Here is a 14,924-nt window from a genome sequence, read left to right as displayed (position 1 = left end):
TTAAAAAATATATATATATATATTCAAGGGACATAATTTGTATTTAGGGTTAAAATGGAGTTATGTTTCTTGTTGTAAGATGGTCGTAAATAATTTTGAATTTAATTAAGTGCATTGAATGTACGGTATAGAAGTTTTTTTTATTAAAATCCCAACTTGCCCTTAACGTTTACTTGCCTAAAACATTAACCTAAGTCAATCAGGGGCCGTAACTTGTATTAAGGATATGGAGTTTGTAAACTCATTGGGTGATGGTCCTGAACAATTGTGTGAAGTATTAAGTCAATTGAATGAAGGGTATAGCTAGTTATTAATAAATATCCCAACCTGCCCTAAAACTTTAACCTAAGTTCCATAGTCAATCAGGGGCCATAATTTGTATAAAAGGTAATATGGAGTTATCTAAACTCATTATATGATGGCTCTGAACAACTGTGTGAAGTATTAAGTCAATTGAATAAATGGTATTGGAGTTTTAAGTGAAAATCCCCACTTGCCCTAAAACTTTAACCTGCCCTAAAACTTTAACCTAAGTCAATCAGAGGCCATAACTTGTATTAAGGATAATATGGAGTTATGTCACCTCATTGTGTGATGGTCCTGAACAATTGTGTGAAGTATTAAGTCAATTGAACAAAGGGTATAGAAGTTATTTATAAATAACCCAAACCTGCCCTAAAACTTTAACCTAAGTTTCATAGTCAATCAGTGGCCATAATCTGTGTAAGAATAATATGGAGTTATCTAACCTCAACATGTGATGGCCCTGAACAACTGTGTGAAGTATTAACTCAATTGAATGAAAGGTATTGGACTTATAAGTGAAAATCCCAACTTGCCCTAAAACTTAAACCAGACGCCCATGACGACGCCGACGCCGACGCTGGGGCGAGTAGTATAGCCCACCTATTCTTTGAATAGTCGAGCTAAAAACAAGACTATTATCGTAACAGTTTGTACTATTGGTATGTTAAACTGCTTAAAGGCAGTACAAGTTTTTCACACCTTATTATAACACCCAAATAAAATATTTCCACAGTGCACAACTAAGCTTCTTTATATGCATGTTTAACTATTGTTTTATAGAGAATAATATTGAATGATTTTATTTGTACAATAATGAAAATTTTTAAATAATAAACATTTTACGATACACCGTACCCTTATCTTCAACTGCCTTTTTAACCCGTATAAACTCAATCCAGATGATGTGAGTGACATAAATCTAGAAACTAGTTCTTCACCACTTATTTCTCTGAAGAGCCAATTTCGGCCTGAATTTTATCGACCTCAGAAAAAAATATCAAAAGCTTGTTACTGTTTGTAAGACGCAGGCATTTTTTTACATCAAAATCTGAGGGAAAAAAGTGTGTCTTATAACCAGTCATTTAAAATCAAAGTTCTCTGAGATTGGGTTTCCTTCTATTATCTAATGAAACATGAGTTTTCACTGTTAGATACACAAGTTCCATGATCATAACTGTGGAACATTTCATAAGGCTACATAAAAGCTATTTTCTATATTAACTTGTTTAAAGCTGCACTCTCACAGATTTACCGTCTTAACAACTTTTTTATTCTTTGTCTTGAAACGAGAATTTTTTTGCGAAAATCCATGGAAAACAGTTATATAAGACTGCTGACCAAAAATTAGATCGCAGATTTTTATATTTAAGTTCAAACAAGAGGCCCAAAAGGGCCTATGCTCTACTGGCATGGCTTTTGTGGTCATATCAATCCAGAGCATGTATGTATGGGTAAAAGGCAACAGACATATAGTTTATGTTTTGTGTTTGGGTTACCTGAAAACGTAGCACGTTCAACATCTGAGCCAAGAAAGTATTGTAAGCAGATTAGTTGCATGAACTATTTTAATATGTGCCAAGTAAAAGTCATCTGACAAAAAAAAAATGCTTTCAAAACTGTACTCATAGTAAAAATTTCTGTAGTTTTAAAAGTTAAAAAAAGTTGGTCAAAAGGTCAAAGTCAAGGGCATCCTAGGACAACATTGATCAATTTGAACAAACATTCACAATCAATTGTGCTGAGATGGATGCACGAACACACAAAAAGATTTTCAAACCTGTCCAGATTTATGTTTACCAAACCTGTGAACCCTGGGTGTGGCCAGTAATGACACCAGGTGCATAACTTAAACATTCACAACCAATTTTGTTAAGATGAATGCGCAAACTACAGAACTTCAAGCTAAAAAACGGCCTTTGGGCTTTCAACAAGAACAAGGCAGAGTAATTCACAAAATCAACTGCAGAAGCAAAAAGCAAATTGTCTCTCAAAATCCTAGACTTGCAAATTGTCTCCCTTAACTCTAGACTTGAATTTACATGTACATGTAAACTTGGCTAAAAATAGAATTCGCTCATGCAGACCTGGCTAAAAATAGAAAGCATTTCTTTAAAACTTTCATAGCCCATAATCTAGGCATTCATGGGCGGATCTTGCTGGTTTTCAAAAGGAACCGAGCTCTAATGGATACCTCGATACTGTACAAGTTTCATCGAGATAAAATCAAAACTGAAGACTGTATTGTGTTCACAAGCAATTGTTTACAGACGCACAAACGCACGACCGCACGGACGTACAACCGCACGGATGCACATACTACATACACATTACCATCGCATAAGCTCTTCTGGCCTTTGGCCAGTAGAGCTAAAAATTATATTTTATGTATTTTTCCTAAACTGTTAGTAATGGTTTAAGCCATAAAACATTAATTTTCGAACGGAAATATGAAAATCTATGATCTGATTTTTTGTCAGCAATCTTATATCATTGGTTTGCAGATATTTACGCAAAAATTTGCTCTTTCCAAGACAAAAAATAAAAAAAGTTGTAAAAAAGTTATATCTGTGAGAGTGCAGCTTTAAAAGTCATTGGCAATGAGCTGCGACCATTGATTATATAAAAGATATCTGGATAAATCCACTATGGGTGCCTCAAATATTGGAGTCAGGGGTGTGTGAAATGCAGCTAATCCATGGGCCTGTCCCCAATTCTTGCACCAACATTGTGGTTTGTCATTTAACAACACTGTCACACAATGCAAAACACAGACATACAATATGAAATATAGACACCATCATACAGTGTAAGTGTACCTACCTGTAGGATCAATCATTTTGCCTTGTTTCTCTGTGCCAGCTATTTGTCGGAGGTAGCTTGGCGTGCTTAGGTATGGCATGTCCTTGTCTCGCGGCCGCTTCCCATTGAAGGTGTTCATACCTGTACTCTCAGTGGTGAAACCTTGGAAATGGAGGGAAACACTTAATGTACTTACATATGATATGGTATGATGTGGTTACTTAACAAAACCTGTTCACATTGTGGTAAATTGCAGTTAAATATGTTCCTTTTCAAAGTGTTACAACTAAGTTATTGACAGCTCACAAAGTTGAAATTATGTTTTATTTAATTTTATCTATGAAGTTGGTGATTTAAAAACACCTTGGGCTTCTCCTTCTTCTTTTGAGTTCATAAAATTCCAACCGCGCCCTATTATGGCTGCATAATGGCTTGACCATGTCACATCCCCAAGTGTGACTTAAACAAAATTTTGACATCTATGAGGGAATTTTAAACCACTAGTTGATGGTGTATTCACTAAAGGAGAAATTTTGTACCCAAAATGCCGCAAGACCTGCGATGAATGACATGGACAATGGCTCCACATCTCTGACTGGTGACTATTGGATATGGTTTCATTTCTCTAATCATGACTAGTTATTTAGAAATTTGATATAAAATGTCAATACATACGATCATCAACTTGTATGAATGGTAAAGAGTACCGTAAAACTCAAGGACAGACAGTTTGTTGACAAGAAAGTGTTTTGAATACAGGACAATTCATCCAGTATATATATATATATATATATATATATATATATATATATATATCTGAATGGCTACTTTGTTGTCAATGCTCAGCTTGCATTATACAATCAATATTGAAAATTGTTAATGAAGACCAGAGAATGCTATGACAATTTTGTTATATCCCCCAATAATGGTCGGTTTGGTATTTGTTGAATATGGTCATGGCTATTGTTCCAGATAACATGCATATAAGTATATGAAAAGTAAAATATGTAAAATCAAATATGCTTCATACATTTGGTTGTTTGTTTTGTATTTCGTTCGCCGCCTGAATTGCTCTTGAGACAAGTATGTAGCTTTATGGTGGCAGTTACTGTATCATTTCTTTGTTCCCTCTACCAGTGAATATGTGTTTGCTTGTATGATACTGTATGGCTGTTAAAGTCAGTTTATTTTTGTTCACAGGAGGTCAATTTTTAAGCTTCTTCGGAATGTAAAAGAATTGTATAACCACCCTTATAAAAAGGGCCCAATCAACAGGTTCCTGGAATATACAATGGTGATGCTTTTTTAATTCATCTTTAAATTATTGTTTTTTGAGGACTGCTTCCTCTGAATATTAAAACAGTCATTGAACTACCTTCCTTGTATAAAGAGCCTTAACAACAGGTACCAACTGGGATAGAAATAGAATGCAATATACACATATATTCTGGTAAAATAAGTTACAGGAAGGTAGAATTTTAGAGACATGTTGGAAATGTGCAAATTAGTACAGTTCCACACCGTTAATCCAAAATCCTAGGGACCCAACAAATTACTTCGGAATAGCGATGTTTCAGATTAACAATTTTCCGCAAATGACAGTGTTCGCGAATTAAAGATGACGTGAAATACTAAGTCGTAAAGATTGCAATGTCGGTTACACGTTACCAATATGATACACTTGGTTTGAATTATCTTTCGTATACAAAAATATTTGTTGATTAAGTGTTTAATAATTGACAAATAATTCGTTATTATACTGTAAATGACTGGGTATTAGACGCATTTTTTCCCCTCAGATTTCGATGTAAAAAAATGCCTGCGTATAATACCCTATAACAAGCTTTTGAACTTTTTTCGCAGGTCCATTTCAGGCCGAGAGTTTGATTAGATTTATGTAGAAAGGGAAGTTACTCGCGTCATATCGATTGAGTATATACGGGTTAAAACGGCAGTTGAAGATCGGGATACGGTATATCGCAAGATGTTTATAATTTAAAAAAAAATATTGTACGATTTAAATTATTAAAATTATTAAATATTAATTTGAATAAAACAATAATTAAACATGCATATAAAAAAGCAAAGTTGGGCACTGTCAAAATATTGTTTGTCAGTTGTACGATAAGGTGTGAAAAATTCGCACTGCCTTTAGACCCGTTTAACATACCAATACTACAAACTGATGCAATAATGGTCATGATTTTTCGCACTTTTCCATGTTATTTATTATTTTCTGTGTTGACACTTTGAGAACAAGCCCGTACAATATAAAGTTTTTGCATACAGTAACTTCCCTATTCATTCTTGACAGGTCATCGTTTACAATATACTGTCAGAAAGAAATCTTACAAATAGTCATAAAAGGTACATTTCAGTGCCATCCAGAAACAAATTGTCACACTAAGTAATTTTCAGTGCCTATCCTAACATGAAACGAATAAAAATGAAACATATTTTGCATTATCATTGTATGGTTTTAAACATAACCATCGCCATTTTCACGAAAAAAAATAATTTCGTCACTGTCATCAAACATGGTGGCCAAGATTGGCAGATGTTTTTGACATATTTTCTACGCGTCCTTTAACCCCAAACTTAGATTAAAAGTTTTTTCACAGATTTTTCAGGTATTTTTTTGCCTGCGTCTAATACCCCCTATCGTCTTATACCCAGTCATTTACGGTACTTCTTTATTAAAACAACAGAAAACATTTAAAACAAATAACAGCACATGTATGCAATGCGGCGATCGAATAAGATGAGGTAGACATTTCGAATGATATTAAGATTGTGTTAACCAGCAATTATATACACACTACATCACCCTAATAAATTGCTCATTTTCTGACATTGATGTTTGTAACATACAGTACACTCCACGCGGAACTACCACTTTCCGTTTTCCTCGGCGGATTTTGGTCATCGCGGACACGACATCCAATTGATCATAATCCTCTTTCCTCAGCGTTTTTACTAGTTCACCCACCGAGGCTGATCAGTGGACCGTATAATTACAATCGCCGCGTTACTCGGAGGTAAAAACACCGCGAAACTCGGAGGAAAACCGATAAAAATCTCCCACTGTATCTATTTTTGTTTAATTTATTTGATATTTTTGGCTACACCCGTAATTATTTATAAAAATAATTTATTTCGCGTATCTAATTTTCGGACATCCAAAGGACATCAATCGTAACTTTCACACTTACCAAGTTTCACAGACGAAGATTATCTATCTATCTATCTATCTACCTAAACGTATACGCAACTGTTGACAAATTAATTAGTAAATAACCATCCTAAACGATGTATTGCATATAGAAAGAGGAAGTGTGAAATATCTATTGGAGGATTAAATAAACAACAAGGGCAATCATGGGATTAAGAAAACATAGATATGACATTTTTGTAAAACGATCTGCCAATAAACTTTAAAACTTGTACCACACTTGTAGACTGTAAGAAGCAATTATGTACAGTTATACTTATTGAATCATCAATAAAAGTCAACACATTCAATGATATAGGTAACTTATTAATGTGATGAATTAAAGTTGGAAATGCAATACCTAAGTTACATTCGAAAACACCACTCAGACACATTAATCCTGCATAACAATATACATGCTCTCCATGAGATCCTCGTGGGTAAAACTGTGAGTTATGTGACGTCACACAGTGAGACTGTTTGATCTGAAGCTGATAGAATGTGTTATTTATTTCAATGCATGTATACAATGGTGTTTAATGGGATTTTAATAAACTTCATAAAGGATTTACACTTATATGCGTAATAAATAAGTTTAGAACCATTGATAACTACGGATAAATTAATAAGTGGTAAAATGCAAATTAAGAAATAATGACCGAAAAATATTCACACTTACAAAGTTCTCAACACCTTCATTACTCCAATCTAATTAAGTTCTCAACACCTTAATAGAGTAAGAGAAAGAGGACAATAACAAACACAAATGCATGCTATGGTATATCTTTTAATTACATAATGTGAAAAACAACATTTGTTTGACGATGCTGATGTAAATTGATATGGAAATTTACAATAATTGTTTTTAAAAAGAAACTTACTGTACTTTGAAAATTAATTTTCTAATTATTTAATACTGTTTTAACAGAGCAAAGTACTGTAGTGGCTATGCACAAAATGCGGAGTTCCGCGATGAGGTCAATAAATCGATACGATCACCGGCGCTACCGGCAATAAAACCCTCCATAGAAAACAATTAACTCGGTGCAACTCGGCGAAATTTAGCGAGGAAAAAGGTTGCGTACTCGGCGGAAATCCGCGATAAATTAAAAACGCCTCAGAGTCACCGAGGAAAGTGGTAGTTCCGCGTGGAGTGTACTGTATGCGTGCTCAATGTCATTCTTTAACAAGTAACTATTTGTGCTCCATTGTCACCTCAAGCCGATGCCCGAGTGCATTCGCAGAATGGTGTGAAAAACTATGACACAATCGAGTTTGAAATAAGAATTGATAAATAGGTGTGAAAAACCATAACGGCAATTATAGCGATTATTTTGGAATTTTGGATTAAAGACCAAATATTAAGTTAAACAAAGAAGGAGTAAAATCGGGACCGAAAAATAATTTAAAAATAGCGATAATTTCGGATAAACGGTGTTCAGAATAGCGAGTTCAACTGTAATTTGAAAATAATTTTCGCATTTCACAACTAAAAGGAAATTCTCTACAAAGATTCCAATATTCCTACAATAATAATAAAAATATATTGGTGAAAAAGAATTATCAGTAAATTGTTGTTAGAATTTTTCGGTAAGTTTGTACTACAAAGTCATGCAGTTTAAAAAGATATTTGGTAGATGATTTATCATTTAATTGATGTTAAACAGTTTTTTCCCATCTCTCATTTGTTTTTTACAAAAGTAAACGTTCAAACATTCAGCTTCAAGATCAAGAAAATGTTGAAAAACAGAAATACCATTATTCTTATAAATAAGTTATGTTTATTTGCAAAACCATCTTTATTTAAACATATGCAACCTTTTTATTCAAATTGATATTTATGGCAACATTTACTGGTTCAAAAGTGATGAGTTTAGTTTTGATCAAAGAGAAGTAAACGCCCTCGATTCTAAAAGTTGTTCTTAATGTTTTTAATGTTCAAGTTTGCAGTGAAAATATCAAATTCATATTTTCAATGTAGTTATTACACTGATAAAACTCCTAATTTCATCGAAAACTATGAAAGAAAAAAAAATTCTCTTTGTAGAAAAGATGAATGTTAATTTTTTGAAAGATTTTAATTCACTATTCCAGCTTTGGATTATTTATTAATTACTCAGTTAAATTAGAAACAACAATATTTATAAAGATATGATTAAAAAAAAAATGTGTCTGAAAAATATCATATCATAATTCTATGAAAAATTAAAACAGGAAACAAGAAGAGTCAGTTTTTTCCAACAGTAAATACCTTAACAGTTAAAAAAGGAGGAAAAAAAAAATCATATAAAAGTATCTTAACACACAAAATATAGCCACAAATATTGTAGAAATTGCAGAAATCATGCATCTTCTAGTCTCTGAACCCAAATCTACCTCTTTGAAGAAACAAATCTACCCACTGGCACAGCCAAAGATTCACATATCTGTATATGTGGGGCTGCGTTCTTAATGAAAAGTGTATGAGCTGCAATTTTCAGCAAAAAAGCTAAGGTTTTTGGCTAGGACCAGAAAATCTGCACTTTTTTCAGGAATAAAGCTAAGCTTTTTGGCCAATATTGCCAAATGTAATCTTTTTGGATGAGAAAGCACAAAGCTGCACTTTTTTTAAGAAAGGTTTCAAGAAAAAGTGCAGGAGCTGCTTTTTCGCCAATACCAATAAAAGCTGCGCATTTTGGATGGAAAGCCCAGGATCTGCGCAGGGGTTTTATCTAAAAGAGTTTTAAAGTTTTACTCTAGGGCATAGTCAATTTTGACCCTAAGGGCATAATTTGAAAATTCTTGCTAGATCATCACTAGACAATGTTACACACAAAATATCTGAGCTCTAGGCTGTATTTTGTTTTTTTTTGGAAGTTTTTTTGTTGCAATGGCAGTCAGACTTCTGCATGGGATTCATTTCTTTGAACAACCTAAATTTTAATGGAAACCAACCAAGGAAAATCCCTTAAAAGTTTCATAAAAATGGTGAAGTGGTCAAGTTTAATGTGACTATCTTGAACGGCCTCTGAGTTTTAGCCAAACAATTAAGACAAAGAACCATATAAAGTGAAATATACTATTATGGTACCAACCAGTCCCTGTTTTCCTGAGTGTGTCAATCCAGAACTCACTGGCTGTTTTGTGTCTCGGACTCTGTGGTCTGCTGCTGCCTGATAACCCAACTGTAAAATGGCAATATCAAGTATAGGGACCAATGTTAAGGGGACTGTACACCAGATTGGCACCAAAAAAAAAAAAACGTAAAAAAAAAATTGTGTCTGTGACCGGGTTCGAACCCGTGTCACCCAAATTGCAGTCCAGCGTTGTATCCACTGAGCCACGGTGAATTACTCTAATTGGATGACATATTTAAGCTATAGACCTACCTTGGTAATATCATGTGATAACACCGACTAGCTAATCACGCATAAGAAATAAATTCTGCCTGGTAGACATACCCAGTAATCTTTTTTAATGGAAAAATACAAAATAACTGCTAAACTTAAATAAATTGTAAACTATGTGGTACTTAAATTAGTAAGTTTCGATGCATTGTACACATCGATGCCAAGTTTTTGACAATTTTCTTTTTTCGCTATTTTATCATACGGAGTACAGACCCTTTAACCATTCATGGTAGGAAAATCTACAAACAGCACACCAGCAAACTTTAGTGGATTTGGAATTAATACTTGAAGCTTCGGCATAAAATCAGCACAATCATGTGTTTTTATGCCATTAGATTATGTAATTTGAAATAATTGTCATTCTTAAATGGAAGATTTTAAATGTCTTCCAATGATTATTGATTTGGGTAAAACTGTTTATTCATTTTCATTGATTCAGATCATGGTCCCATGCCCATTATTCTTGTGCATTTAATGACATGGTTGTTCTTGTTGGATTTTACATACCAGTTTTCCTGTGTTTGACAGCATTCATCCAGAGCTCATGTCCACTGCGATGGTAGGTCGGGGCACTCTGGGGGCGCTTCTTTTTCTTTCCAGGGGTCACTATAAGGCGCATACAGAGATATTAGATAGTTCGGTAGTCTGACAAAGATAGTCTTACAATTGCTTCTTCTTTCAAGTATAGTTTATTATTATATTTATACAGATTAGTTTATTATCAAGGTCTTCAAAGAGGCAATGTTTCTCAAATTGAAGTAAGTCTAATATAGACACTATTAATGTAAAACTCTGAAACAGTACCAATGAAAATAAATGCATACCAGGTCTTCTTGGAGTTGTCTTGTTGGTGCTTGAAGAAACTGTAAAATATTTTGTAAACTAATGAATACCTCTACGCACCTATCTGGGCATGCCTAAACGTTTGTTGTAATTTTGAAAATTGTGGTAGGAAGGCCTTTAACTTCATATTGATATATGAAGTGTAATTTATGTACAAGAGTGTGACTATGTAAAACATCTCACAAATAATTTATGGTTATCAGTAGGGAGTCTGGGAGAACGAAAAACTAACTTGAGATTCCATTTTTAAAACATGCGCTAGTCTCCGCGACTGTGTGGTCATAGCTTTGAAATAATAATGATGGACATGAAATTTGTACTTTTGGACTTGAGACGAAGATAGCATTAGATATATAAGATAGGTGATCTCAAAATCAACAGGGGCCATCTTATAATCATGACCAACTTGCATACTAAGAATAAAGTTCCTACGCCTGAAGGATCTAAATTTATTGAGCAGAAACCATTTTTTCACATCAAGGTCACCTCAACCTTGACCAAATTGACCTTCTGGTCTCAAAATCAATAGGGTCATCTACTTTTCATGACCAACTGGCATACCAAGTATGAAGTTCCTGGAAATCTAGTTGATGTTATCATTGTATTAAATGCTCTTATCCATCTTTCTTTTTGTAATTGTTTGCAAGAATATAATAAGATATTTGTAAATACTTGTTCCAATTTTGTACCTATTTAGAACTATACACTTTTAATTCCAGGTCACCAACTCATTGTGATGTTTTGATGTTTGTTAATCATGTCGGAAAATAGCTCATGTTTCTTGTTATCATTTACCCGTCCAGTAATTTTTTTTGTGCAATTTACTGACTTCTAAAGGCTGTTTCCCCTTGCGAAAAACTGTCCATTTTTCCCAAAATTTTATAATTTTTTCCCCAATTTGATATGTACATTACATTAATGAATAAAAAAGGAATGAATTTCTTGAAATATACACAAAATCTTTACAATACTTACGCTTTCACAGTATAATGTATGCATAAAAAAGTTAAACACGTATATTTGCTATTATATTACCGTAGCTATTTTTGCCTGATTTTGTATTTTTTCCCAAAGGCGACATTTTTTCCAAATTTGCAAGGCACAGGCAGTAAAAATAATTCCAAAAAAAAAATCACTGCCGACATTAAATAATAGCTGAGCTGTGAGCTAAGTTACTTTTAACTGTCAGCAGTTGACTAATAATAGTTGAACAGTGTTATTCCGAACATTTTTGTTTGTAATTCCAAAACCCATACAGTTGAGGATCAATGTCAGAACTCAGAAGTGCAACATCAAACACATAAATCAACTTATCTAAAGGAGAATCAATATTGATGAAATGCATATCCAGTGAGTTGTTTACATTAATTATTTAATCTTCCTTTCATCATTTTTTCTGTTTGCGAACAAATAAAGATCAAGTTTCCAAATCCTTCTTTTCGTTGTTACAATTCCAGACACAATGATTTGCTTCAATATCCTTATATATAATATAACTTATTTTTGAATTGACAAAACCGAAAATTCATACTCTGTGACATCTTTCAATTTTCAACAAAGCATATAAACTGTTATTTTAAAGTACCTGGAATACAGTATGCTCCATTTTCTTCTGAAATGTATGCTGTAATGGCAATTTAGATTCAACTTAATTTAATAAATAAAAAACTTATAAATATAACAATTATTAGTAAACTTACTTGGTCTCTTCTTTTTTACAGGGGATTTTGGAACACAGTTTCTCCCAATCTGAAATCCAAAGACCACCATGATGTTTTTATAGAACAGGTTATGATTGAGCACAGGATAGGGAGAAAATCGAGTAATTTGAAATTTTAATAAAGTTGTTTACTTTCACAAATTTTAAATTGCAGGTGTTATTTAATACTGAACAGCAAACTAACCAATTGAGACACCAGACGTTTAATAATGGACCGACCAACATGTGCAAAGCAATTTGTGCGGTATTGGCCAAAAAAGCGCAGCTCTTCGCAAAAGCTTCATTTTTTGTTCGAAAAAGCGCAGCTTTTGCGAAGCTTTTTGCGGTATTGGCCAAAAAAGCGCAGCTCTTCGCAAAAGCTGCGTTTTTGGTTTAAATTAATAGTTATTATTATTATTTAATTATTTTTCCAAAGGAACCAGAAGAGAGCTTTGTGCCTTTTGAGGGAAAAAACTCAGCTTTTGCGAAGCACTGCGTTTTTACTAAAAGAAAATATTTTGCGAACCTTTGTGCAGTTTAAGACAGAAAAAATCCCACAACTTTTGCGAAAAAAGCTTCAGGTTGTTTTGTTTTTTAAAGGCAATTTAAGAAGCCATTTTTTTCAGTATATTGCCCTCAAAACTGATGTCTTCCCCCCTAACAACTTCTGATGTTATTAAAATCTAAACAAAAAAATACATTATAATAAAGATAGATCACATATATAGCAATCAAGTTTACTCTCATTAATTTTATTGCAAAACTTCCCCAATTAAGATAAAAAACAACAACATTATGACCTTATACTAAATATTATTTTTGTTTAGATCTTCTAATTATTTACACCATAAGTTGGTGTAGAGGCAATTATAACAACCTTTCAGTATGATACATAAATTGTAAACTATTTTTTTAAACTGTCACCTTAAGTCATAGGAAAATTACTTTTTCCATACTCTGCCTTATGTTGCCTTTTTTTTAAATTTAGAGGTTCCTAACAGCTCTGTAGTTAGTTATTAGACTGTGTGTGTGAACTACCTTATTGTTAATTAATACTTTACATAATTGATCAATCCAATTTTCTGGTAGGTCATCAGGTAGATGGCAGTTTGATTACCCCTTGGAAAACAACACTGATTCTTATCAGATATTAAACATCAAATGATTGGATTATGTCATATTCCAAATTCCATGTTCATCTGATCTTTGGATAGTTATATCATAAATTTATCCCTTTAATTATCAATGGTTGTTATTTGTGTAAATTCATTAATTCCTTTAAAAACAGCCAACCCTTCCCAGCGCCGTAGCCACACTGAGGCACACCAAGGCAGCTGCCTCGGTTAAAATTTGCAGAGCAAAAAATAAAAAAATACATACAAGGGCAATGAGAAATAATAAAATTTGCATCTGAACTCGAGACACCACTACAATATAATAGAACTAGGTACAATAAATTATGCAAAATGTTGTAGCAACAGACGCTGAGGCAAGTTGAGGCACCATCCTCGCTGTAATTGTCTCTGTCGGGTCGGACTCTGTTCAAAGTATAAAACTGTAAGGCAATGATTTTTGCTCGCGCGCTTTTGTTCAAACGATTCCCCATAAAATTTAGCCAACAACTGGTATGCTCCTTTTCATTGCGAAGATTGACGGTCAATGTACCTAAAATCATTACATTACGACTTAAACAAAGTGATACTTTTAAAGGTCTGACAACGATTCATTGTGGACCATGAACTGTTTTTAACTATTATTACATATACACAATAATATTATTTGTTTTATGGCCGAAAGTGTCGCCCAGGACCACAGGCCTATTAACCATAAGGACGTGCCAGGAAGCACTACTCAGCATATCTATCAAGAATGGCTACGGCATTGTCAATCATACAATATGCATACAATATAATGAACATTTTGGTAAAATAATTAACTGAAACTGAATGGAAAACATCCCAGAGCACACCACAGATGAACTAGGAACCAACACATTTTCGGACCTACCCCCTCCCCCCAAAAGGTTTCTGCCTCGGTTAAAACACGCCTCTAGCTACGGCACTGCTTCCTACTGAAATCCCAACAAAATGGCCACCTCTATTTCAAATTTGGTTCTGAGATTCTGATTGGTTGTTGTACAAATATGGCTTATCATGGGAATGGCTTATGAACAAAGCATTAAGATCTATGATGATAACATGTATATAAATTAAAGTAATATGAATTCTGTGAATATTCAGTTACATGCAATTAATAACTGTTTATTTGGTAAGTGTATTATTTTGCATAATATTATTAAATTATGATGTATTTCATTCATTAATTAAAAATATCCTTTGAATCATTAATTGATAATTCATTAATTCATCCTTTCATTTATAAGTAACTAATTAAGTAAATTAATTAATCATTTTTTTATTATTTATTAATTTATTTATTAATTCCTTCATTCAATTATTTATTCAAATCTTCATTCATTCATTCATTTATTATTCTTTCATTGAATCACTAATCAATCAACCAACCAATCAATCAGTAAATCAATCAAACATTCACATTTATTCATCATTCATTCATTCATTTATTCATTCATTTATGCAATCAATCAATTAATCAATCAATCAATCAATCAATCATTTATTCATTCATCCATGTATTAATTTATTTTTGGATTCAA

The 14,924-nt window shown here is 33.2% G+C and overlaps 1 protein-coding gene across 2 annotated transcripts in view; it reads right to left on the bottom strand.

The window, feature by feature from the left end:
- Nucleotides 1-14,924, bottom strand: part of LOC128206341 (IQ domain-containing protein E-like) — a 109,346-nt gene that overhangs the window by 90,271 nt on the left and 4,151 nt on the right. For both annotated transcript variants that reach the window (XM_052908731.1, XM_052908740.1), the window contains exons 3-7: nucleotides 12,249-12,297; nucleotides 10,530-10,568; nucleotides 10,213-10,311; nucleotides 9,391-9,480; nucleotides 3,127-3,267 (exon numbers count right to left, since the gene is read on the bottom strand). In XM_052908731.1, coding sequence (XP_052764691.1) covers nucleotides 3,127-3,267; nucleotides 9,391-9,480; nucleotides 10,213-10,311; nucleotides 10,530-10,568; nucleotides 12,249-12,297 — 418 coding nt within the window. The remainder of the gene's footprint in view (nucleotides 1-3,126; nucleotides 3,268-9,390; nucleotides 9,481-10,212; nucleotides 10,312-10,529; nucleotides 10,569-12,248; nucleotides 12,298-14,924) is intronic.

The sequence above is a fragment of the Mya arenaria genome, chromosome 2, assembly GCF_026914265.1.
Source record: "Mya arenaria isolate MELC-2E11 chromosome 2, ASM2691426v1".
NCBI lineage: Eukaryota > Metazoa > Mollusca > Bivalvia > Myida > Myidae > Mya > Mya arenaria.
Note: the sequence above shows the minus strand (reverse complement) of the source record. Positions and strands in the feature narration are given on the sequence as shown.